Source organism: Lepisosteus oculatus, chromosome 7 (assembly GCF_040954835.1).
Source record: "Lepisosteus oculatus isolate fLepOcu1 chromosome 7, fLepOcu1.hap2, whole genome shotgun sequence".
Lineage (NCBI taxonomy): Eukaryota > Metazoa > Chordata > Actinopteri > Semionotiformes > Lepisosteidae > Lepisosteus > Lepisosteus oculatus.
The window spans coordinates 50402308-50429880 of NC_090702.1; the positions used below are offsets into that span (position 1 = coordinate 50402308).

Sequence of the window (27573 nt, forward strand, 5' to 3'; positions counted from 1 at the left end):
CTTTGGCACCCCAGAAACCTTCCCCTGATTGGGTTTCTTCCGGTGGACCAATGCCTGCAAGGGTTACTCCGTGAGTGCGTGGTTCCGGAAGACGTGGCGGCTGCAGTAGCAGCAGCAGTAGTCTGTGCTGGAAGTGCTTGTCTTTATTTATTGTGTTTAGCTGTTACCCTGGTAGCCTTTCATCCATCACTGCAAAAATGATCTCCTTAACGGATTCACAGAGTAAGGCAATGTAGTTTTACAGACGGGTGCTTTGAATTCAGTGTTTGTCTCTTTAGGTCTATAAACTGGGACTTGTGTTTGTGCTGTGGTGAATGAATGGAGACCTGGGGCCTGTGTTGTGTTAACTGCACCCAGTAAATGTTAATCATGCCTGTCTGCTTTTCCTTCTTGTATTCTTGGGTGTCCATTAGTCAAATGCTTCGGAACTTGAGACATGAACAGATTTGAATCATGTTACAGGTGGTCCCTCATATAGACACAGCTAGGGGGTTGTAGCAGAAACAGCCGGCAAGATGAAAAGTATAGTGCTTTAATTTCGCGGTTGCTCAAACGCTCAAGACTTCCAAACATGTAAATCTGGAGAAAAATATGGCCCTTCCGGTTGAGAACAATTTCGCGAAACCAAATCGGCGATTAAAAAAAAACAACTGCAGGTACCACCTCAAAAGTGTTGTCACATTGTCACATCTGTTTCTTTAAAGTAGATTAAAGATGTACTTGTTTTCTGCTTTGGGGTAGTTATAAACTCCGTTATCTGATGGGTGAATTTGGCTTTGCCTTCATAAACGATGTCGCGGGTATTACGCTTCTACAGACTAATCTAGATTTCGCTGCACTGACAGCCGAATCAATTTTAGTTGGGAAGGGACATTTTTAAGGCCTAACGTTTTAACTGGCACCGTTGTTTCATAATTAAAAGAAATATTGTGAAGCACTGATACAAATGAACCTTCTACTTGTTCCGTTTGCATTTTTAATGAGTTTGACAAAGGTCATTAAAATTGAGGCGATATGACATATCGTTTCACAGCTACAGTATGTGCACGCATTTCAGTTTGCTAAAAAGAAACGGGAGATTGTTTTCCCTCGTAGAAAAGAGTGCATCATATAGTGACATATGATTCATTTTTGTTTTATGTGCTCATTACAAACGTCTGCAGTCTTAGCACCTCGATTGACCTCAATACGTCAGTAGTAATGTGAAAGTGTATATGCATTTCTTCATTTCAACAGTCTTGACCTATTCATACTGAAGGATACAAAAAATTACACGGTACTTAAAAAAGTATGATTCTGTTGTGTCTTCAAAAAGCTCTGTACAAAATGTTGAATTTGTGTTTTTCTACTGTTTAAATAATGGAATTCCATGTTCTTTTATACAAAAACTGTACAGCAAAATTCAAAACCTAAATGAACATTGTAATTATCTTCTGAGCTAGACTCCTTTCATTTACTACAGTGTACTGCAAAGCTGTGATTTGACAAGTTTTGGTATTTAAATATTCTAATATCTTTCCACTTTCTCTCCAACCCAGAAATCGGAATGGGATTAACAGGCTTTGGTGTGTTTTTCCTGTTCTTTGGGATGATCCTATTCTTTGACAAGGCTCTCCTAGCAATTGGAAATGTAAGTTCTTAGTTCTTCCTCTTTGTAATACACTCATCAATTCTGTGCTTTTAATTGTTCCGAGAAACTGAGAAGCAAGTGTATTGATCATCCGCTCCTCATTGCAGTATAAAACTGAATAAAGCCTTTAATTTATTCACTTTAATTTAAATTAATAGTTGTTAATTTAAAAACATAATGGATTTAATTTGTGGCTGTCTGGTTATACACTCACTGGATACCCCCCACTACATACAACGTTCTTGTTGCCTCATATTAATTACCTTTTGGATGGTATTACCTGTGGCAGAACCCTAGCTGGGTGTGAAATACTATTTCAGGGCTGTTCATAATGGACTTGTTTTCACTGTGCATCTAAACCCCTGGGCCACATCCTGAGGGTGACTGTGTGATGAACACGAATTGGCTTATTAGTCAATGAGAAAATGCTGCAACAAATAGAACCTTATAAACATTATACAGCTAACTAAAATAGAGAGTACAGGGGCATTGCACTGAAACAAATCTTTAAGTCATCTTGGTTAAGAATTGTTTGGAAGCACGGCAGAGAAATTAGCTTCATTTGCCTCCTGTTCTCAGTTTATTGGTACAAAACACCAAGTTCCGGTAAAATCTTCAGTATTAAAGGAAAACAAAGGGTGAAGGAAACTGTCACAGCTATAGTATTGCAGCCCCACAGGAAAAGTAGAATCCGTAGGTAAAGAAAAATGCTGTATTTGACTTTCTGAGGTGATGGAAATACATATTTATTGGAGTATGAACTCTTTGCTTATTTCCACACACTGATTGTGAAACAATTGGTATTGGTCTTGTCATATTGGCAAGGATTTTTATTTTATGATTGAGAAATGCAGAAAAGACCTTTTATACAGGAGAGACTCGGTCCTTGGAATTTCTATAAAAAATGTCGGAATAGTAGTCTGTTTTCTGCATTAGGGTGATCAAATGTTCATGATTTCTGTGCAAATTTTTATGTGCTGTTGTTTAAACAAAATGTTAAAAGTTGAACATCTTTTTTTCAGAGAAAACCAAATAGGTGAAAAAAAACATTGAGGTCAGGTTCTGTTCAGAGAGAGGTGAATGTTTCTGTATTTCTTTTGTTTCCCCTTTTTTCTTCTGCATCATAACAGTTTAATATTTGTTTGATGTGCTGCCTGAGTGACCTTTTCAGAATCCCTGCTTGTGTGTCCGGGTGCGTCGCTCTTCGATAAAGAACCCCACTCAGCACAGCCCGCTTAGGTGTCTGTGCGGATCAGCGATTACGAGCCTGGACACTGCGTGCAAGCTGGAAATGAAGAGTGATTCTGAGAGTGCAAGGAAGGCCCGAGACCGGGAGAATCCTCATTAATAAGCGGGGCTTGGTTGAGGCGAGACCCCCGGCCCCATCTTTTAAATCCGTCTCTCTCTCTTTCTGCAGATTCTGTTTGTGGCCGGCTTGTCCTTCGTTATTGGACTCGAAAGGACATTCAGGTTCTTTTTTCAGAAGCACAAAATGAAAGCCACTGGCTTCTTCCTGGGAGGCGTGCTCGTGGTGCTGATCGGGTGGCCCATGATTGGAATGATCTTGGAGATCTACGGATTCTTTCTGTTGTTCAGGTAAGAGGAGAGGTGGTGCCTGCAGCATTCCTTGTCAAGCCGCAGCAAAGTTTTTACTTTGCTTTGTCACAGGCGTGTTTAGCCTTTGGAGTCACATTTGAAAAAATGCTCTTACTCGAAGAGTGCAGCCATACCTAGAAGACTAGAGTGCAGTAATTGTTCTGTTTCTAATGTCCAATATAATATTTCCACATGAAAATATAACTTTTTTTATCGTTCCATCGAGTTTTGGTGTCTGTGCCAACCCTCCAGAAATAAAAAAACAAAACTAAAATATACTGCACATGATATAAAAAGCCTTTTCCTGTGTAAACATATTGTCTGGACAGCCCTCCACTGTGTCCATTATCCTGTGTAGTGATCGGGGATAGGGATGTGCTGACATACTGACGAGCCTTTCCCTGAATTCCCGTACTTGTGCTGCCAGAATGAACCATGCCATATCAGATATTTAGATTTTTTTTTTTTACTTGTTACGTAATTGATTGAATTTAAGCTTTTGCTTTTTACAAATCCATGAGCTCAAATGTTTTTACTAGACATGTTAATTGAATTGAACCAAGTTGCCTTCTCTGCAAATTGCCACTTTCCATGCTGTGCTTTAGGTTTAAAAGATATAGAAATCCAATTTAAAAAGCAGCAGTGGCCGCAGAGCCTCCTGCTTTGTAGCCTGAGCTCTTCAGATCCTGGATGATAAGCAAAGCTGGGCCTGGTTAGTACTGGAGATGGGGGCTTTCAAGGAAAACCTTGTTGCTGCTGCAGTGGCGTTGGTGGACCAGTATGTGGTGCTCTTCCCTCCAGCCCAGCTTTTTTAAACCAGTGCCTCAGCACGATGACTGGGTACAGTGTGGTATAGGAGGTGCCATCCTTTGGCTGAGACCTTAAACCGTGGTTCTGTCTACATGGTCATAAAAAATTCCAAGGCATTTTTTAAAGAAGGTGGAGGCAGTATTAACCCCAGTGTCCTGTCTAAATTCTACTCTGGGATTGTTCAATCTAGCCTTCCTAAAGTTCTCCTTTAATTTACTTGCTGAAACCAATTATTCACTTCTCCACCTGTTGTAACGTGTGGTAGGGCTCCTGATTTATAATGGTGGCCGTGCATCACCCTACTGGGTGCTGATGTCCATGGGTGGATGAACGTGGTCCCCCTTTACTGTATATGTAAAGCGTTTGGCTATGTATATGTAAGAAATGAAAATGCTTATTAAAAATACAGGAAAGGGCAAGGAACAAAAGTTTCGTGGTGAAAACATTGCAAAAAAAAATCAGAAAAAAGGTGATTTCTCCTCTTTCTGTCACAGGGGCTTCTTTCCAGTGGTTATTGGGTTTATAAGGAGAGTGCCAGTCCTAGGATCTTTATTGAATTTACCAGGAATCAGTGGGGTACGTATTAGTTATACTTTGTCATGCAATACATTTTGTGTTATTACTGTAACAGACTTGAAGTAAATAAATACTAAAACTAGAAAATACTTTTAAGTTTCTTGTTTGATGACTGAATGGCATCATTGCCATAGAGGCCTTCTTATTGAAATGTACATGTCTTTCTTTATAGTAAATGTAATTCTGTAATATTTTTTTAAAGCCTACGTAAGGCTGAGAAGAGAGTCTACAGTAATGGTCAGTCACTGTTCATCTTTCATTAGGTTTTCGTACTGCATGAATATCCGGTTCCCTCCATTGATACAATATATAGACACACTGTAGTTGTGACCTTTGGAATATTTTACATTTCACAAAAAAGTGACTACTGCATTTCATTACCTTGTTTATTTTTGTTTTAACCAATTTGTATTACTTCTTTTTGTGTTTACATAATAGTTCTGTTCAGCATTTATAATTTAGGCGGAGGGGATTGATTCTACTGAATGTGTAAAAGGTCTAGCTATAATGATGGCCCTGTTTCTTAATTAAATGCACACACTGTCAGGTTGTTTTCTGTTCATCTTAAATTACATTACAGATCGACAATCTATAATGTATGCACACAGTGCAAAGATTGTGGCATCTGTTTCTGACGCTGCCTGGCGATACAGGAGTCAAAATGTTGTTAGGAAAGCTAAAGTGTCTAAATTAATTCTTGGTTAAGTAGTGAAAACGTAATTAATGTAATTGCACAATTAGTAGCCTTTCCCTTGAATTTAATTAAGAAGCAGAGGCTATTCAAAAGGCAGGTACTAGCCTGTCCAAGCCAGTGATTCTGGTCTAACTGACCACTCAGTATGGACTCATTACACTTTTGCAGATGAATCCTGAAGGTTTTATAAGAAGCTTGTCAATTTGCGATACATATTAAAGGCCATAGTGAACTCGGAGAATGCACCCACGTACAACTATATTTTTATTATTTTTGGAAAATATGCTTAGGTTCTTCTCAAGATTTTATTTTTGTCATGAGATAAGAATTTGAACCTTAAATGGTTTTGTCACTGCGTCTTGAAACAAAGCAGCACTTGAATCATGCTATCCTGGGTGTATTTGTTTTTGTTCCTGCAGTAGGTTATATTTACAGATGCTTTGATTGTATGTATACAGTCTTGTGAGCTGAAAGGTCAAGAACGCAATGTCTAATCACATTTTCTTCGGCGTTTCTTCTTTTGCAGTTTGTGGATAAAGCTGGAGAGAGCAACAACATGGTATAACGGTTACTCCAAGTTTCTTTGGAAATTGCTTTATTTATAATAGTTTCCCAAAGTAACTTTATCCCCCCATTTTTCAGATTTCAACCAAGGAGTTAATGTCAGGAAACCCTTTATTTTGTTTCAGTTTGAAGAAATTGAATTTCATTTGCTTTCCCTTTTTGAATAGTTGCAAAACTTGCTGATGTGCCAAGCAAGTCTGCAGTGTGACTGCTTTCATAGTTTTGAAAGTGTATTGGATGCCCGTTGCTACCTTATAATAATGAGGGGACACAGTTACTCTGAAGGAATGTCTAGCACAAGGCACAGATTATGTGTAATGTTACATGGTCCTTTGCTACAAATGTTCTTTCTACACATACATTTATTGTGGAAGATAGTGACTGAATGAAATAAACCTGGCTGATCCTACTTTAAAATTGAACTGTTTTAGAATGTACATTCTAAAGGCTACTGTTGAGTTACTCCATTGTACATCGGTTTCTTTGAAGATGGATTTGGACTTCTGTTACAACATAATCATACAACATAATCAGCCATGCTATTTTGCTGTGCCTGCACTTACTTCTCAGTTGGAGAAAGCCTGAGTGCTAGAAAACAAATAATTTGTGTTTGTTTTATTTAAGTGCCAGAACCAGCAGTTTTTCCTTTCTTAAGTACAGTAAATGAATGCTCCTGTGTAATATAACCTGCAATGTATCTATGTAAGTGATACAGGAAGGTTGGACTGCATTAAGGTTTTTAAAATACGATTTGGGTCACTTTTATTAGTGTAAAGTATTAAAAAACTATGTTTTGCTGTATGGAACTTTTGTAAATACACATTTAAAAGGAATAAGAGTTGTGTTTTTTAAGACAATCCCAATAAATACTGCTGTATTCTGAGAAGAATTGCACATTGTTTCTCTAGTGTTGATGACAATAATAGGTTAAAGTCATCACTCATCCAGTAAGGTTTTCCTGCTTGTTGTGGCATGGGTTCCTTAACGTTGATATTGTTGGATGTGTTTTATCAATGAATCTTTTTATCATTAATGTTGTCTGTTATTTTTTTGTAAAATACAACATTACTTAAGAAAAGTATTATTCAAATATGTTGACAATACCTTAATCTTTGAGAAAACACATGCAGACAATACAGTTAATCCTCAATTTACATAAGGGCAACCTTGAATAAGACTAAATTTATGTGACTCGGAATGCACTCTTATACTATGGGTTTTCTCCTACAACTGGTGTCATTATTGCATTACTGCAATAGTAAAAATTACAGTATTACTTCCACTGTATAGTATTGTAGTGTTCTGTCCCCCTGATAATGGGCTCATGGGAGAGTTGTTTATACTTCCTAATCTACCCCTGCTAATAGGGCTTCACTAGGAATAACACCACCCATGAATTAAGTGTACTGAAAGGATTATGAACTGTTTTAGTCAAATTGTGGCTTAGAAAAAGTTCAAGTGGGTAGCTGCGTCAACTTCTGCGGGGCTGCAAAGGAACGAGTAAAAGTTAATTCCATGCTGAAAAGAGAAGAAAAGAAACGCATAGTTGTTTCTTTTCTTCTCTTTTCAGCATGATATAACCTCTTACTTGTTGCAAAATTTGGCTTAACCTGCTTGGCTGAGGTCTAAGCTCCTGGCCAGGGGACGAGGAGGCTTGGACCCCCTTCCAAAAAGGCTGAGGGGTGACCAAGGGGCAGCGGCAGAGGTGGGAAGGAAAAGATGTATTCAATAGAGAGAAGGGGATGACATACCGTATCTATAAACTTTAGATGAGGAAATGAAGCCGAGTGTCATTGCGAATTACAGACAGTTGAGGCTGATTGAACCTGGCAGTTGTCTTCAGTCCCAAACTTTTATAAACTCCAGGAAGGTAGACCTCTTCCTTTTGTCTTTTACTACATGGGGTGTGAGCTAATACTATGTTCTTTCTCTCTCAACACCTCTCAGTGACTATCAGCACCTGTTAATTATTAGGGGCGATATACTGCACCCAGGGCCTGCATCCAGCTGTCCTGCTTCTACTTCTCAATGCACGATTTCTAAGGGACAGAGGAACAACAGCTACAGTACTTTAACAACTAAACTCTAAACCAAGTAAAGAACACTGCAAAAGAAATGACATAACTTAGAACTTCACATGCATTCCTAGTGTTGGCTTGCTTCTCGCATCACTAGAACACTTTTCAGCTGTGAGGACAAGGGTAACCTTGCAGACACAGTGGGAATTATTCCTGGCATTGCACCAGTAAGAGAACATCTGCACACACGGCAATGTGGGACTGAGTAATGGCCATAGGTCTTTAGATGTAGACTCGGTAGTTGTGCATAGTTTCTGTTGCATTTATTTAAGTCAGGAAGTAAAGTATGTGTATTATATTTTATAGTTTGTATTATTGTATGTCCATGCCCAGCTGTTCTTTTATAGAAGTTCATAAATCCACTGTTCATATTTGTTTTTAAGACGTTATTGCTGATGATATGATCTTGCTGATTGGTGCCAAAGTAGGGGATAATTCATGGCATACAAGTATGAAGCGATCTACAGTAACTGGACTGCTAACCTCTGCTCTAGCTTGTGTGATGCTGACATCTTATCACTCCCTCAGTGCTTCCAGCTTTTCACGGTGTCTAAGATGTGCGCTCTACTAAGCAACCAAAGTTGCTAGTCAAGTGTCAGGGAAACGCGTCTCAGTGTTTAGTGAGGGAGGTCCTCCGTGTGCTGTTTGATCAGCACAATTGTACAAGTATGTTTGAATACTTATACGTCGGCCACACATGAAAAGACTACTTACATCGCACGGTGTAGTGGTATTAAATTATAGTAATATAGTGTACAAGTTTGATACACTAATACTAGTGGTAACACTGTACTGTAGTAGTTATGTACTGAAGTTTTAGTACATTATTTATAGTATATATAGTAATAACACTAGTGAAATACTCCAGATACAGAAATGCTCTAAAGCACCAAATAGTATAATACACAGTAGCCAAGCAGAGGGGTGGGACTGTGGTAACTGATGTGGTAGCTGTGAGACTACAATTGGCTGTAAGTTATGTCCTATAGATCAGTGGCCTTAACCTACATGCTCTCATTAATAAAACAATGGCATGCAATAAAAAAAGACCTGATTTCTTTCTCACTGTCATGAGCACCTTATTTTCTGTAAGTATACTTTTCATTTCAGCTCTTCCATATGAAGGAAAGGTAAACACCTCTAGCAATGTACTTTTTCATTTCTTTTTCCAGCATAAAGCCATTTTTCCACCAATTTTCAACATGCATCCCCTTCCATGCCATACATTCAAGAAGTTGTACAGCACACTTGGGATTAACTGTTTTATAAAACAAATGAACATGTAATTGAATCTGTAAATCTACAGTGTCCATGTAGGGATGGTTCCATACCTTTAGTTCCAATGCAAAATTAGATCAGAAAGAGGAAAATAAAGCTAATTGAATCAAATGAAAATTGCTATAACGATTTTGGTTTACACAGCCTGTCATTAGGCTCATGGGAAATAACCCATCCTCTTTAATGACATTACCACTGTCTCCAAGTCACTTTAGTTATTGTGTAACAGTAATCCACTTTAAACTGTTTCCAATCCAATACAAGTAAACTCATGGCACAGTGTTGTGCTGGTGTTGGCTAAATTTATTCAAATAAGAATCCCTTAGCTGATACTAAGGATACATTCATTTAATAATCCTACAGTTCTTGTCTCATAATCTCCACAATTGCTATAGACTGGTTGTCAGTTTTAACTCAGAGAGAATCTTTCAAGTTACATTAACCTTTCAAGTAACTTTGCTCTGAGTAGCTGGTGATTTCTTTCATATGATATTGCTGACAGGACAAATTTTAAACAGGCTATTTGGCAGGTCTGATTTTCTAATTCATTGAATGCCATGTCTGTAAAGACATTCACAACTGTCCTGTCTTTAACCTCCAGTCCTTATTACATTTGAAGAGAACCCACAACTGAATTCTCACCTCCCATTCTTTTCACATTTGCTTTCTCTTAGAAAGGAAAGATTGTCTTGATGAAGGACAAAAATTAAAACATAAAGAAGGTGTTGTGAATAATTAAGCATTTTAAATGCAAAAAATAATGTAATTTTACGATTTAATCAAGGGATGTAGGAGTCTAGTGAAGGGTTTTAATAAGCACTTAGAATCATTCACAGTCAAGGATGACTGTCTGCCATTCACCCATTGGAAAAGATCAATGCGGCATCTGCACACTCTCTGGCAGGCCAAAGAGAAACTGGCTCCCTGAATATGACTTTGTACAACATGTGATGGACACAGTATTTGTGTAAAGAAAGTTAAAGGGGTCAAGGTTTTGGACATATGTATGTATTCGTGTTTCTTTATTTGGAATACAGGAATACAGGATAATCTGGAATTAAAGCAATTTATTTTTTAATATCATTATTTGTGATATTTCAGTTTCAGTTTTGTGAGAAAAAAAATATTTACATAGTCCCAGTTCTATTCTGGTCGTTTCATTGCAGCTTAGAAACATTTTGTAAGGTTTTAAAATTCAATTTTCTGGGACATAGAAGCCTAAACATATGACTATTCTCTAGTTTTTGGAGAAAGGCAAATACAGTGTACTAAGAGTCCAATCTGCAGTAACTGGATTGCTAATAAAGAAATGATTTGGGGCCTTTGTTTTTTCAATCTAAGATGCATTTTTTCTAATCACCGCCAGGGGCTCTTGGAGATTTGAGATGTCACACCTCAACTTAAAGGGCATGCAATTGAGGCCAATCCCAGCAGATGTTTTTAAGCCCTATGACAGACAGTCTTCCTTTATTACTTGTAAAACTGAACTGAAGATTCTCTATCTATCGGTAGTTCGGTGGTGAAAAACATATACAGTACATGCTTACTGGAATATCTTCTAAGGTACTAAATAGGCTTCAGTATGTCCAGATTTAAGACAGACTGGACAGACCCTGAGGTCCCCAACTTACATATGAAGCACTGCTTAGTTTTGCTCCAGGTTATCTTCAGGACAATAAGAATAGTCCAGCTCTGATGATCTGTGATCTGATAATTCAGGCATAGATAATTCTGCTGCCGAAGGCTCCAGACAATGTCAATGTCCAAAATCAGCATAATGTAGTCTCTTGAAAATGTGTTTGCACAGAGTGACAAGTTTCTTTTAATGTTTATAATGTTCTTAGTGAAGTCCAACTGAAATGAAAAATGATTTGTTTAAACAACAAATACTTCTATTCAATCGGTGGTGCATGGAAAATGTCAGATTAGGAAGTTCAATGTGCTGGGAAGTTTTTAAACTATAAAGAAACTATATTTTGTGAAATCTAAAGAACATACATGAGAATAGTTCATTATAGTTGATTAGTGGAATAGCTATATTGTGGTGGAAAATACCTGTTGATTTAATGAGAAAGGCATAATCACTTCTGTTGATTATTTAAAGCAATGATAAGAGATTCTCTACAGAACAGGAAATGCTAGTGTTTTGTGAATAAACCCTTAGGAATGATTTGTAGAATTCTCTGGTGTAACTTACTCATTGATTAATTGCCACAGGCAACTTTTGGAGATGGTAAATAAGTGTGAAAATGTCAGTGTTGACATCATATCAGAGCAGCTCTGATCACTTTAAAAAATGCTTGTTAAAAGGGTTTCACAGAAGTCTCCACCCAATTAAAAAAGAGGAAGATGTACAGTACAGTTGCAAGAAAAGGTTTGTGAACCCTTTGGAATTACCTGGATTACTGCATTAATTACTCATAGAAAATGTGGTCTGATCCTCAACTAAGTTACAATAATAGGCAAAAACACAATTTGCTTAAACTAATAACACACAAACAATTGTACTTCTTATTGTCAGTACTGAACGCTTCGTTTAAACACATTTCACAGTAAAAACACAGTTAAATTCACAGTCTAGGTTGGGAAGAGTATGTGAACCTCTAGCCTAATGACTTTTCCAAAAGCTAATTCAAAGTCGGGTGTCCCAATCAATGAGATGAGATTGGAGGTGTGAGGTGGAGGTGCCCTGCCCTATAAAAAAGGCACACAAAGGTTGGTTACTGACAGAGTCAAACGAAAAATCAGAGGATTTTAGAAGAAGAATTGTAGAGATACATAAAGCTGGAAAATGCTACAAAAGCATTTCTAAAGGCCTGGGTGTTCATCAATCAACAGTAAGAAAAATTTTCTATACAAGGAGGAAATTCAGTACTGTTACTACTCTCCCTAGGAGTGGGCATCCTGCAAAGTTCTCAGCAAGAGCGCAGTGTGCAATGCTGAAGGAGGTGAAAAAGAACCCTAGGGTAACAGCAAAGGACCTGCAGAAATCTCTTGAACTTGCCACAAGTTTCTGTTTATGTGTCCTCTATAAGAAAAACACTGAATAAGAATGGTTTTAATGGAAGGACACCACGGAGGAAACCACTGCTCTCCAAAAAAAAACATTGCTGCACGTCTTACGTTTGCAAAAGACCACCTGGATGTTCCATAACGCTTCTGGGACAATGTCCATTGGACAGATGAGACAAAAGTTGAACTTTTTGGCAGAAAGACACAAAACTATGTTGGGGAGGAGGAAATATCCAAACTATCACAGACTTTAAACTTAATATTTTGAGTATTAACTTGAAAACTTTAAAGGGCAAGAGAAGTTACAGTTAAATGTCAGTTAAAACAAAAGGGAAAAAAATAAAAATGTTGATTATGTTAATATTCAGACGTGTGAACTCAATATGTTGTGGAAACACTTTAATTACAATTACAAGTCTTTTTGGGTATGATTATGACAACTTTGAATACTGGCTTGGTACACGTTTTGTCTATTTTTCTTGGTAGATCTGTTTAAGTTCTCTCAAGTTGCTTGGGTTTATAAATTTATAAATTGTCCTTCAGATTTACTATAGGACTGAAGTCAGGACTTAGACTGGACCCCTCAAGGAAAATCACATATTTTTTCTTAAGTCAGTCCAGTATAGCTTTGACCTTGTGCTTTGGATCACTCTCGGACTGAATGGTGATATTTTATCAAGTTTTTACCATGAAGATTTTCTTTCCTCAAAGGTTTGTCAGTACTTTGCTCCATCTAAGCTTGTCAGTCCTGACAAGCTTCCCAGTTCCTGCTGATGAGAAGCAGAAATTAACATTATACTGCCTGTACCATGCTTGCCAGTAGGGATGGTGATGACTGAGGGATGTACTATGTTAGGTGTATGTCAAATGTTAAGCTATAAATGTAGACCAATTTTATTTTGTCTGACCAGAATTCTTTTAACCCAATGGTTGCAGTACCACTTGCAGTCATTCTTGAAAGGTTGTGAACCCATTGCATCATTTGAGATTTGTGTTTTTAACCACAAAATGCATATGTAATCAGGATTTGTCACTTCCTAATTAAAATAAAGTATAATTATTCACCAATTTGAGTGTTTTGAAAGAAAATGTCCATGCAGCAAAATAATACAGTATACAGAAATTGTGCAGGTGCAAAAATAAGTTCTGTGACTTACATCAAGGTAAAGCAGGATCAGGTGGGTCAATGACAGAGTGTTAACCAGTTAACCGAGATAACTAATGAAATTGAAGATCTGAAATGAAGTGTTAGGGAGGACCAAACATAAATAACTGCAAGAATCAGTTATTCTTCCTGCGAGTCTAGCATCATTCCTCGAACTAAGGAAACATCAGCAGAACTGAGGAAAAAAGTAGTGGATGCTCATCAATCTGGACAAGGTTATAAAGACATTGCAAAAAGATTCGGACTGCTTAAATCCACTGTTAGGCAAATAGTATACATGTGGAGGGCGTTTAAAACAATGGCAAGCTTGCCAAGAAGTGGACAACCTCCTAACATTTCACCCAGGGCCACAAGGAGAATAATAAAAGAGGTAAAAGGTAATCCTAACATAACATCCAGAGATCTACAAGCCTCTCTAGCTGCCTCTGGAGTAGTGGTGCATACTGTAGCTCAACAATAAGAAGAACCCTGAACAGAAATCCCATCTATGGAAGGGTCGCCAGGAAGAAGCCTCTTCTGACAAAAAAGAACAAAGCTGCCCGTCTGAACTTTGCCAGAGACCACCTGGACAAGCCTGAAGACTTCTGGAAGTCTGTTCTCTGGACAGATGAGTCAAAAATTGAATTATTTGGGCACAACAAGAGGGCCCATGTTTGGCGAAGAGCCAACACAGCCTACCACCAACGAAACCTTATCCCTGCTGTCAAGCATGGTGGTGGGAGTGTCCTTGTATGGGGCTTTTTCTCTTACTCTGGCCCTGGGCAACTTGACATCATTGAGGGAATCATGAATTCTGAGAAATATCAAGGAATTCTTTAGAAGAATGTCAGGCCATCAATTCGAGTATTTACTAAACATTCAAGTAAGTCCACTAAAGAATGGCTTAGGAAGAAGATGTTCTGTGTCCTGGAATGTTCAAGCCAAAGCCCTGACCTGAATCCTATTGAAATGCTGTGGCAGGACCTGAAGAGGGCTTTTCATGCATGACATCCTTCAAACCTCATAGAGCTGGCAGAGTTTTGTAAAGAGGAGTGGGAAAATATCCCTCCAGCAAGATGTCAGAGACTGATAATTGGTTATAGGAGGCGACTTTGTGAAGTTATTGCTGCTAAAGGAGGTGCCACAAGTTATTGACTTAAATTTCAGTCTTTGAATTCTATAGTCATATAATTCAGTATTCTTTCAATGTCACCATTGGACTCACAGTTACACCCAAAACCAGTTTGTTTCTTGCCCAGCTGCTCAGATAGGAGGGGCAGCTACTTCTAGGTAGTGTCTGAATGGTAAACACATTCCACTTCTTAATGATCGACTTCACAGTACTGAAGGGATATACAGTACAGTGTCTTTGTTATACCTTTCTCCTGATATGTGCTTTTACTACATCCTTGTCCTGAAATGGTTTTGAAAGCTCCTTTTGTCTTCATGGTTGAAACCTTGCTTTTGCACCTACAGGTACAATTTAGTAGGTAGGTCCCTTTTCAGGCCATAAAGGGACATGGGGAATGGGGGTCAAAGGTCACCATTTTTCTTGACCATCCCACACTGGAGGTGGAGGGGATGTGGCCACCATCATGATCTAGCTGGCCTATTACCCCCAGAAGGATTAACCCCGGTACTCATTTGGAAAACGGGCTGAGTGGACCTGGGAGTCATCTGGAAGGAATTAGAGCAAGTTCCATCACTTGTCCCTACCTGGGATTGAACCCGGGATCTTCCGTTCAGGAGCTAGATGCCCCTTGCCGTCTGAGCCACCACAGCTCTGTGCAATTTAGTAGTAGAGTAGAAATTGAGTTTTTTGCCATATGTATATATACATTGGAATTCTTATTCTCTCGGGACATACAGCAAATGACACAGTACAACAGACAACACCACACAATGTAGACAGTACACTAGAAACATGCTTAAAAAGTGCTTAAGATAGCACTTTGCTGTAGCATTATGGTTTATGCGTTGTGTATGTACGACAGAGGACATGTTCATACTAAACAAAATATTAGAAACATAATACAAACATAATAAATAATAACAACAGAACAATAAATATGCAGTAGTGAGAAAAAAAAACATGGTAGACAATGCAAAAAGTGCAGAGTGCAGATATGCACTGAGTCTGAGGCTTTGAAGTTAGCAGTTACGGATGCGTACTGCAGTGGGATAGAAGCTGTTCTAGTCTAGTGGTCCTTGTCTTAATAGTGCGGTACCTCTTGCCAGATCGCAGGGTGGAGAACAGTTTGTGGCCGGGTTGGTTGGGATCCTGAATGATGGACTGGGCTTTATTATGACAGCGGATGGTGTGAATCTCACCTGTTGATGGTAAATCACATACTATAATCCGCTGTGCCGTTGTCACAACCCATTTTAGTGCATCTTTGTCATGTATGGTAGTATTGCTGCACCACACAGTGATACCACTATGGTGCTGTGGTAAACGTTCAGGAGTAGCTGCTTCCCCGTGCAGCTTTTCTTTAAGTGCAGGCACTGTTTTGCCTTTTTCAGACTGGAAATATTATGAAGTCATGTGAATCACTATTATCACACAAACAGGCCACTCAACCACTTGTATGGCTTGTTAAGGTAATTTTGTTTTGCTAAAATAATTTAGGTTCGCCACAGAAAAGGGTTTGAATACTTAAGCAATCATATTTCCATTTTCTTTCACGTTATATATTTACTTATTTTTGTTTCGTTTTGTTTTTTGCTTTCAATATTGAATAGGTAGCGTACGTAATATTGTTACTTCACAATGTACGACCGCAAGCTTTAAAGCAATACGATTTGAATTCTGCAAGGGTCTGAATACATTTGTGAGGCACTGTGTCTTGGTCCTCTTCCGTACTGGAAGTCAATGTTAATTTGCATGGGACAATATTATTGACTATATTACGGAAGCTTCCGTAGAAAACAGGCGATAAGTAACAGAAGAATGTCGTCACACTCCTGTTTGTGAAATTGAATTAATCTAAAGGAGCACATGTTCTGTCTATTTCGTATGCAAGAAGTAGAACACCCTGTGACTGAACATTCCTGGGTTAAACGCACAAATATATTTTTTTCTCCATGGCACTACTAATGCGTCCGTAACCACCACTGCAAACTAATATGAAAGAATTAAGTGTGGCGCAACCGTGCAAATGACGGGAAGTCAAGTAAATCAACATTGTTTCTCTCTGCGGTATTTAGCGTTAAGTGGTATGCTCCGTTTAAATGACATTCTCAGGTATGTTTGAGAAGCCAGAAGTGTTTGGGTGAAGTAAATGTGTTCTGTTTTTTTACTGTGCTTAAAATAGCACTTTGCTGTAGCCCTGCAACTCACAACTGGCAGCCCACTGAAGCTAAGCAGGTGTGAGCCTGGTCAGTACCTGGATGGGAGACCTCCTGGGAAAACTTAAGGTTGCTGCTGGAAGAGGTGTTAGTGGGGCCAGCGGGGGGCGCTCACCCTGTGGTCCATGTGGGTCCTAATGCCCCAGTATAGTGACGGGGACACTATACTGTAAACAGGTGCCGTCCTTCGGATGAGACGTAAAACCGAGGTCCTGACTCTCTGTGGTCATTAAAAATCCCAGGGCGCTTCTCGAAAAGAGTAGGGGTTTAACCCTGGTGTCCTGGCCAAATTTCCAATCGGCCCTTACTAATCATGGCCTCCTAATAATCCCCCTCTATGAATTGGCTACATTACTCTGCTCTCCTCCCCACTGATAGCTGATGTGTGGTGAGCGTTCTGGCGCACTATGGCTGCCGTCGCATCATCCAGGTGGATGCTGCACATTGGTGGTGGTGGAGGGGAGTCCCCATTACCTGTAAAGCGCTTTGAGTGGAGTGTCCAGAAAAGCGCTTTATAAGTGTAAGCAATTATTAATCATTATTATTATTATGGTTTATGTGAAGGAACAAGCAAAGGTTTATTCCACGCTGAAAAGAGAAGAAAAGAACCTTGTACCTTTGCAGCCTACGCAGGCTGACGCAGCTACGTACTCGAACTACTTATGGTTTATTTGTTGTGAATGTATGAGAGAGGATACGTTCACATTCACTAAACAAAATGTTAGAAACTGCTGGTCAAATTAATAAACCCTCAGTGGCAGGCAATGTACAGTATATTAACCCTTATTGCCCCTAAGGGAAATTGTCTTAGTTGCCTTGAGCAACATGAAAAAAAAATCCATTAGGTTCTAGAGCCAGAACAGTTCCCACAGCTCGATCCTGTTGAAAGCTGGAGAACTAGAGGAACATACAGTTCAATCAGAAATAACATAACTTTCATCATAATCCCAACTGCAGTTGAGCCTGAAGTTGAGTCAGCTAAAAGAATTAGATGGGACAGGGTTGCCAATATCACTGTATCCCGTGTGGAGTATGCACTGTGACCCATCGGACATGACCATTGTGCTTGCACTTTAAGCAACTTAATAGCACAAAACTTGTAAATGAGAACAGGCAATTTCACCCATCTCTAATTGATTAAGTAATGATGCAGTTTGCTCACTTCTATTATTGGCTAATTGATCCAAAGATCTCATCCAGTTGTCTTTTAAGCAAAGTAATGATACTCAACAAAACAGCTGGACAGCTTGTTCCATACTTGCCTATTTGTTTATGAAAATAAGTGCCTTGTATTCTCAGGTACTTCCCTTTAGATTATTGAGTGAGGTTACTAATATTTGGCCAGGAAGTATACATGTTCTAAATAGTTTTTTTCCTATTGTTCATTGTTTCCTTGTTAATTTTTAATGGAAGCTTCTCTAAATTAAAGTGATGGATTAACATACTATCCCGGAGTCACTTTAGGCTATAGGTGCAAGTCCAGACTGTACATTAGGGGCTTGTAACCCTGAAGAGCTGTAGAGTCTTCTGTTTTTTTATTTCAGATTAGATCTTCATGACATGAACTGGATCAAGCTGTTGCTTAGTAGAAGCTAGCATGAAGCTAGTGGGTGGAGCGGTAGCACTGTGGCTAAGGATCTGCGCCTGTGGTTGGAAGGTTGCTGGTTCAGCTCTCATGGTGGTAGAGAGGAATCCTACTCCGTTGGGCCCCTGAGTAAGGCCCTTAACCCCAACTGTTCCAGGGGTGCTGTACAATGGCTGACCCTGCGCTCTGACCCCAGGCTTCTTTCCTCGCCTGTGTGCCTGTGTCTCATGGAAAGCAAGCTGGGGTATGTGAAAAGATGAATGTCTAATGTAAGAAATTGTACTGTATATGGCTAATAAAGTGATCTTATCTTATCTTTTCCACATTGACTATTTAAAGCTACAGTACAAGCTGCCCAGCATCAGGGTTATCCAGAACCATGAATCTTTGCTTTAGAGCAGGGGTGCCCAACTAGTCGATGTTTGCCAGTCGATCGCAAGAATGTTTGGCAAAAAAATAAATGGGCTGTTTGACTTCTTTTTTCGATAGCCTAAAAATGCATTTTGACATGTAATGTCATACATTTTACTGCCCTTTACTGTGTGTTTAACCCTTGTCGAATGGGTTGTAAAAGTCTCTTCTCTGAGTGCTGGCTGACACTGAAAAAAAGACTACAGGAGCTCCGTAAATAAAGAGTGTTGTGTGTGCTACCCAAGAACGGTCTCTTGGATATTGCCACATGAACCCCAGTTTCACTACTGTGCATAGTGGAACAAAACAGACTGGCCTTGACAAATTTGCCAACAGTTTGATGTTTGATTGCCTATTTGAAAGTTGTAGTGTTTGAGCGAAATGATGAAACAAAGAGACCAAAAACGTACCATTACCACAAGCAATGGGAGCATGATTATTTTTGTTGTACTTTTCGTATTCAAATCTACAATGCTAGCATCTACATGAAAAAGGGAAATATAGAACAACATTTCAAAACTGCACACAAAACGTATGATGTGGACTTTCATCATCAAAAGGGGAAAAATTTAACTAATTTAAAAAACTAACAGCAGTTGGTTTTCACGAGGCCTAATACAAGAGGGAAAGCGGCAATCATCGCATCATTCCATGTGAGTCACGTCCTGGCCAAACACAAAAAGTCATTCAGGGATCAAGAAGTAATTTAAAAAAAGTGTTTGCTAAAGCTGCTGACTTGCTGTTTGCAGATTTCAAAAACAAACATTTTTGGTGAGGTTCAGGCAACTGTTGCCTGAAATCAGTTTCTCAAGTTGTCTAAACATGGTGAATATGCCCTATTAGAGGATGACCAGTGTTTTCTGGATTTAGCGTTCCTCACAGACTTGACTGCACTGCTGAATGAGCTGATTGTCGAGCTGCAGGGACAAAATAAAAATGTCATCGACATGGTCAACATGTTCCAAAAAGTGTTCTCAAGTAAGCTTCTCAGTGTTAGTGCTCACATTAAGGTAGGATATTCTTTTTTCTAAAATGGGGAACATTACTTGTTCACTGTAGCATGAGTCACTTGCTTTTATTTGCTGTCATTTTAGTGATGGGTATTATAATTATAATTATTATAATAATAATAATAATAATAATAATAATAATAATAATTATTATTATTATTATTATTATTAGTAGTAGTAGTAGTAGTAGTAGTAGTAGTAGTAGTAGTAGTAATAACAATAATAATAGTTATTGTACTGATGTGTCCACAGTCTGTTTTTCCTATATCAGAGCTTCAAATTCACAATGGTAGATCGTGCTGGACTGGCAAATGACAAAGTAGATCCTACATTAAAAAAGGTTTGGCACCCCTGCTTTAGAGTATACAGCATGGTTGCACAACTCCAGGCCTGGCAGGACAGAAGATGTCTGGATTTCTTTCTTACTGAGCCTTTTATTATTCTGTTGAACTGATCATTTGCTTAATTGGCCGGGTTGAAACATTTGTCCGTTTTAAATAAATTTAGAGAGGCCTGTAAACCTGATGATCTTTAACCCTTCAGGACTGGATTTGAGCTCTCCTACTGTAGAGAATATTGATCCACATTATTGTGTCCAGATTAGCTGAATTGTGCACATATTTTGGATTCCTAGGCTTATTCACTCCATTACTGCACAATGTAACTGAAACGTTTCTAAGATTTCATCTCATTCCATCAATATCACGCTTGTTTGAAAGATGATATTGGCAGTGTGAATAGATAGTGTGGGGACCCATGTTCTACTCCCACCTCACTTTTCATTGGTATCAGTGGCATCTCTTCTGAAATCTAGAGCCGATGAAATGTACAAGGACACTGAAAGTCACACAGATATCCCATTGGTGCTATCCCAGTGACGATATCCCATTGGTGCTATACGAGTGATCATAACCCATTGGTGCTATCCCAGTGATGATATCCCATTGGTGCTATACGAGTGATCATAACCCATTGGTGCTATCCCAGCGATGATATCCCATTGGTGCTATACGAGTGATCATAACCCATTGATGCTATCCCAGTGATGATATCCCATTGGTGCTATACGAGTGATCATAACCCATTGGTGCTATCCCAGTGATGATATCCCATTGGTGCTATACGAGTGATCATAACCCATTAGTGCTATTCCAGTGATGATATCCCATTGGTGCTATACGAGTGATCATAACCCATTGGTGCTATCCCAGTGATGATATCCCATTGGTGCTATACGAGTGATCATAACCCATTGGTGCTATCCCAGTGATGATATCCCATTGGTGCTATACGAGTGATCATAACCCATTAGTGTTATTCCAGTGATGATATCCCATTGGTGCTATACCAGTGATGACTACATTATGGAAAGCAGATTGCTAAGGAAAGTGTGGTTTAATGATCTGATTACATGTGTAATGACTTCAAGTCCATGACTTTAATAAGTACATCAAATGAAGAGTTTAATCTTCAGAGTCTGTTATCCTTAACATAGAGGAAAATCTAAATCTAAAGAAAAGATAATGCAAGAATGATTTGAATCTTCCAGACAACTGCCGAAGAACGTTTTTACTTAACGCTAAAATTATTCTGCACCTCAGACATGACAGAATCATGAATGTTTTAGTGATCTGTAGAATCTGCTTGTTTCAAGTGTAAGTCATTAAGTTTTGCATTGTTGAATTTGATTATATAAAATGCATTTTTATTTATGTAAACTAAGTCGTTTATGGAATCCACAGTAAGGATTTTTACATTATTCTTTATTACTGTTATTCTATTATTATTAATTTGAAGTAAATTTACCAAAAATATTAATAAAATCTGATCTACAGCATTTGTCTAATGTACAGTACAGTATATTGTGCAATACGAGGCATCGAGTCTCTGTCTTTACATTTTGTTTTCTTAGGTCTGCTCTCTGGTCTGTTTATTGATAACATTAAATGTTTAACTGTAGGAGTAGATACTCCTGATGTTCTGCCTTGGCCGATTCAGTCGTTAAATGAAATGCTTGGATGATGAAAGAGCATCGTAATGCGTTTTGATTATGCCTGTTTGGATCAGCTTGGTCTTATCTTTAACGCGTAATTGCTATTTTAATAGGATAAAATCAGACGAAATACGACAGCAGGCTAGGAAAAGAAGGGGGTGGGAATGTTTTGGGGGTGGCTGAGACGAGGAAATATTGTTATCCTGTTATTCAACATCAAAGTGACACGCAGAGTGGGTCTTTGGATCTCGTGTTTGCACCGTTCGATCAACCCCACGGACTGACTGATAGGCACTTCGGTATTCCCAGGAGAAATGATTGCACGGCTTTTTATCACAAGAACTGACAGGGGTTCCCTTTGGATTCACCCACCGAGACGTTTATATAGGGCAGGGATTTCGAATCTCAGCCAAACAACTTTTCACGTCCGGACAGATCAAAACTGAAGGCAGACGCAAACAGTTGGAAGAGAACCTCGCCTAAGAATGAAAGTAAGCAATTATGTTCCTTTTCCATCTGCGCATTTTCAAGCGACTGAGTAGATAGCTGAAGCTTTTATGAGTCAGATATATTCTTTTTTATATTCTCTCATGATCTGACCATACAATAAAATTGCAAGCGATTGCAAGTAACTACGATGGGATTACTTTGACACTATACAACTCGTTCTTATAAGAATAATAAAAAAACTCCGTCTTGTTTGAATTGTAGTTTAATTTTATGATGTTGTTGGTATGTTTCTCGTATAGATTGCCAAAGATGTATTTCAAGTTGACCAAAGTAGCTGAACAACAACTTCTGTACTTATCATTATGGAATTTTCCGGAAATAAATAAATGAAAATCCACTGTGCAATAGTATTATTTATCGGAAACAGCAAAACAGCATCACCACAGTTCAAAACGTATTTTCTTTTAGCTGAGCACTAGGAGATAGAATAATTTCTTAAATGGTAACTCAGAATGAATCAATTCGCAGGTGTTGATATAGTAAACCCAATAACTTTTTAATTTAACTGCTGAGATGTATGACTGACAATAATTGCTAATAAGATGGGTTTCTTTCGTTATGTAAATAATTTTCATCGGATTTTCTAAACAAATGAAATGATAATTCTGGCATATATAGTATATTCTAGTAAAATGTTCTTTTAATGAGATTGATTTGCTTTATTGGGTTTGACAACTGTAGACGATTTCTGAAGATAAATAATCAAAGCTTGCACTGACCAAAAAAGTTTATTTTAAATTATAAGAAAAAACACCATTTTCTGTTTTCTCTACAGGGATTAAAAACTCTTACAGCCTATGCGCTTGCTGTGTTGGTATTGGCTACATTCATCGCTCACTCTTGGAGCGCTCCGAAGGTATGGTTTTATTTAATTTCACCGAATCGCGAGTTTTACTTAAAGAACCTAACACTTCATAACTAACTCTCCTCTCTCTTTAATCAAGGGATTTCAGAGAAGAAACTGGACTCCTCAGGCGATGCTTTATTTGAAGGGCGCCCGTAAGTAAGAGTTCGTTTAAAAACATCCTCCGCGTTTCTCCGTCGTGCCGACTGACTTCAGTAGTTTACTTGTTTAGTTTATGTGATATTTATAGAAGTTTCCTTTAAATCAAGGGGATGAAAGCTGTGTTCATTCGGGTCTGTTTAAATGTTTTTAAAACTACGCCATCACCGAAGTTATTATTTTTATTTTGTCAGATCAACAATAAACGATGTTACCACTTAATACAAATGCTTTTATAGAGAGCTTTTCGGACGCGGGCATCGCAAAGCGCTTTCCAGCAGTACAAGAGGAGACCCGCTTCATTCAGCAGTGACGGGCAATCCTTGCTTGACCAATCAGTGTTGTGGAAGTTATTTTAAACTATCCCAAAGATCTCTCCAATGTTATTGTGTACAAATATATTAAAATATAATAACACCTACAAATTCCAGCAGTTTCATTTTTACGAAGATGGGTATTGTCCATGAAAGTGAGGGATGTTTTTTCTTAAAGGGAGAGAGAGAGACTGCTCTGGAAGTAAAATACACTAATATCAGTGATTTTTGATTAAAGAAACACACAAACGTTAGGGGAAACAGTTAATGTATTCATTTTCTACATTTTGAAGTGGTAATGTTATATTTTCTTTTTATTTTCAGTGAAGATTAAAAAGTGAATGCATTGAAGGGATTCCTTTTTGCGGCTCGTAGTTTGTAGTTTTGTGTTTTGGTAATTCTCGCGAAGAAGGTTCCACAGCTGAAGCATTTCTGAATGTTAAATATCTACACTTCTTGTGAATTTTTTTCAGGTGGTACCAGGTAATGACACTTAACAATGCATGTTTAAATGAAAGTTTAAATTAGTTTATCTTGCGGTCTTGCAGAAGGAAGACGATTTGTATCAGAGGATAGAAAAGAAGGTGATGTTTATGATGCACTGCATTTAGGTAAGAAAACAGATGATGATTCACTCATTCATCTCCTTGTTATCACTGTTGTTACTAACATACCTGGACAGTAGTAAAACAGCTGTTGTTCATTAATCTATAATTTTCTGTTCTACATAGATTTTATGTGGAAGTTTAAAAGAACGTTCAGAGGAATAAAGATTCAGATATGCATAATTTAAGGAATAGTGGAATACAATTATGTAATCTACCATTGATATTGAAATGCAATCAGTTCCAGGCTACAAGCAACACTTTGTAGCCATTTTCTATTAGTTTAAGTAATAAAGTTTATAGTAATTGTTAATTAGTGCAGAATGTGAAGTTCTTTCAATTAATGAATTGTAATTGAAATGTGCAGAATATGCAAAATGATTTAATCCTTTATTTTTAGAGATAAGATGTACTTTGATGTGTCATAGCTAGTCAGACATGATGGGAATATATGATTTTTTTTTCAAAAGCTACAAATTTAATAATATTAAAATATTTTCTGCCTGGCAAACCTTTGACCTTTCCTCTGTCAGTGTTCTCTCTTCTATTTAATTTTACTTTTTTAATCAGAAACCAGAAGCCAAGACAGCAGCCCTCTGAGCCTGCCAGAGGTTGCAGCTTTACTGCTCAGTTTTATCCAACAGGCAAAGGAGGAAGGTGAGGCAATTAATTCCTTCACAGACCACTTTCTAGACCAGCTCTTCATTGAGTTTATCTGGAGGTTCCCTTGCGTTTATCGGCAATGCTGTAGAGCCATACTGTAAGTGCAGGTTTTATAGATGTCTGTAGGTCATCGATTCCTTTATAACTTTAAGAAATGGGATGAAATAGGGTTAATTTGATGTACAACAAAGTTTTGAGTGCCCAGCTCAGCCTGAAGGTCTTTCCCCTTCTAGCTGAGGTAACTCATGAAAAACGTTGACAACAGTAGAAAAGAGCTCAGCCGCATCTGTTCCAAGGTGATTTTTTTAATCGCTGTTGATGGCACTTTAAACCAGACACATTTCTCTTCCACTATAGCTAAAGAGCGTGGCTCTGTAATTCCACATTCAAGATGTGCAGTTCTTCACAGATAGAAGATAACATTAAAAAAAAAATGTTAGGATCTGTGACTGATTCTTTTTTTTGTTTCCATTGTAATAAGCAGCAATTAAAATTAGTGACTTAGCCCTTGACCGTACAAGTACAATGCATCAGTGAGTTTTTTTTCTCTTGTTTTTGTGAAGCAGCGTGAGCAGATCTCGGGTTTGAGCTACATGACAGCTCTACATCACATTAATATTGTTTAGTCCCACAGGCACATGGCCAGGGTATGGTGCAGTTAAATTGGTCTTCATCCAACAATTTATAAAGATATCACCACATTTACACATCCTACCTCAATGAGGTGACTGAAATCTCTGTCTGTGCGGGTTCTGAAAATTAGAACAAAAATTTGCATTTGATTTCTCGCTAGTTGCATTTAACTCCTGTGACACTTCCACAAGAGTAACAAAACATGCACGGAGGTAACATTTATTTGAATACCATCACTGTATGATGTCTGGTCTCTGCAGTAGCTACTGAATATGAAAGTGAACATCAGAGACTTTTCCAGGTCCACATTGTACCCAGTGTGTAGATGACAAGTTAAAGATAATGAAAGCAATGCTAATAATGTACAACTTTCAAGAGCACAATGTTACTCACAGAGATCAGAGGCTTGAGTTTAGTATTCTAAGTTGTGAAAATAATATACAGTATTCATGAAAACATGGAATGCCCGGAAGAAAGGCATTCTCTTCAAGAGTGGATGCCACCTATAATGGATTCCTTTTAATTGACCACAAATATGTTCCGTGCATGTCTGATTTTAATAGTATTCTTCACATCTCTGTGCACTGTAGCTATTCCTGATTGCACCAGAGAACTGCTAGAGCCTATGTGTCCTCACACCAGTCCGGAGTTTATTGGATTCTATTGTTACTACTGCAATATGCAGACTTTCTGTTTCTGTGGCCAGGTGTGCATTTCCCTCTTGTGCTGAAGGCTGCACAGAGCAAAGTATTCATCCTCATATACTATAGTTTACTTTTAGATTCTTGCCTACAGGTCAATGTATGGGTGATTTGGTTTTTATCCTACTTTTATTAAAGTAATTGTCGATGTGCTCCAGTGTCAATCAAGAAAGAGACAATAAAAAAGGTAAAAGTAACATAAAATCATAAATATTTGGATTAAAACATTATATTAGACTTTGCTCGGTGCCTTGCTGGTGGCACCATAATTCCTTACAGTGAACACGTATAGTTAAAGCACAAAACAAAGAGGATTCATTAACCATGATTTCAAAGGGTAAGTGGATAATGAATGAGGGCACCCTGAGCTGAATAACATTGCAGCAGGAAGTCTCTGACCACTGTACTTTCAGGATGGGGCAGCTGAATGCCAGTTCAGGCTTTTGTAATTAATAATGAGTTCCTAAAGTGACAAGATGCTAAACAAAAGGTGAATAAATAAATAAAAGTGAATAAATAAAAGTGAAAAAGAAATTCATTAAATTAACAGAATATTGAAACAGTTCTCAAACACAGCAGATTGTGGGAGTTTTTTTCTGTGTAATAAAATTTTAATATAAACATTTCAATATTTTAAAACATAAGGGTGATTGTTACCTTCTTTGTAAAATATCTAAATATACTGGTCAATCGCTCTGACAAAAACATTATCTAGATTCCTAAAATAAATTGATATGATATATCATATGATTGTAGCATATAGCATATATATGATATAGCATATGATTTTAATTGTTCATGTATTGTTACATTTTTAATATCAAACGTAATAGACTAGTTTCACAACCACTGCAGTATCACCTCTGAGTTTTTATTGAACTTCATGCCTCATGCATATCGTTTTTCTTCCTTACAGCTAACGAAAATGCTGAACAAATGAATTTTCAAGACCTGCCAACATGGAACAGAGAATTCTTCTAACAGTCAAAGAGTCTAGTAATGTAGTTCTAAATTACTGTATTTAATTGTGTTCAGAATTTCATAATGTGAATTCTGTAAAAAATGAAAGATTGTGAATTACAGCATATAGCCTTGACTTAATGTTTTGAATGTATAGTTAATTAAAACAAGCCTTTGCATTCAAAAAGCCATCTTTTATTACTCAATGCCAAAATAGCGATCAGGGAATTCACAATTTAATGTTGTTTTTCCTAAGATGAGATATATTTGTCTAATACCGAGACTATAGTTTCATTGCAGTCCGTAAGACGTTTTTCCAAGAACTGCATCATCATTGCACACAGGGTTGGACCTGCAAATGTTCTTTTGTATAATAAAGGAAGTTACTACACAATTTCAAACAGGGTGTTTTTATTCCCCTATAGCCAACAGCAATGGTGTCAGACCCTTCAGGC

General features: G+C 38.0%; 2 protein-coding genes across 4 annotated transcripts; both read left to right on the plus strand.

Moving 5' to 3' along the window:
* The first annotated feature begins 65 nt into the window (after positions 1–65).
* golt1ba (golgi transport 1Ba) lies at positions 66–18629 on the plus strand. Of its 3 annotated transcripts, XM_015352152.2 has the most exons (6): positions 66–222; positions 1539–1630; positions 3048–3226; positions 4531–4612; positions 5833–5865; positions 18275–18629. In XM_015352152.2, the coding sequence occupies exons 1-6, from the start codon at positions 198–200 to the stop codon at positions 18287–18289; spliced, it is 426 nt and encodes a 141-aa protein (XP_015207638.1). In that variant the 5' UTR covers positions 66–197; the 3' UTR covers positions 18290–18629. The 3 variants fall into 3 exon arrangements, with proteins under 3 accessions (XP_015207638.1, XP_069048808.1, XP_006633229.1); XM_069192707.1 differs by lacking the exons at positions 5833–5865; positions 18275–18629 and adding an exon at positions 4815–4884; XM_006633166.3 differs by lacking the exon at positions 18275–18629 and having other exon boundaries at positions 67–222; positions 5833–6903.
* A 2901-nt stretch (positions 18630–21530) lies between these two features.
* Positions 21531–27507, plus strand: spx (spexin hormone). Its single transcript, XM_006633194.3, has 6 exons — positions 21531–22220; positions 23015–23095; positions 23184–23238; positions 24105–24167; positions 24732–24818; positions 27075–27507. The coding sequence occupies exons 1-6, from the start codon at positions 22215–22217 to the stop codon at positions 27137–27139; spliced, it is 357 nt and encodes a 118-aa protein (XP_006633257.1). The 5' UTR covers positions 21531–22214; the 3' UTR covers positions 27140–27507.
* Positions 27508–27573: the final 66 nt, after the last annotated feature.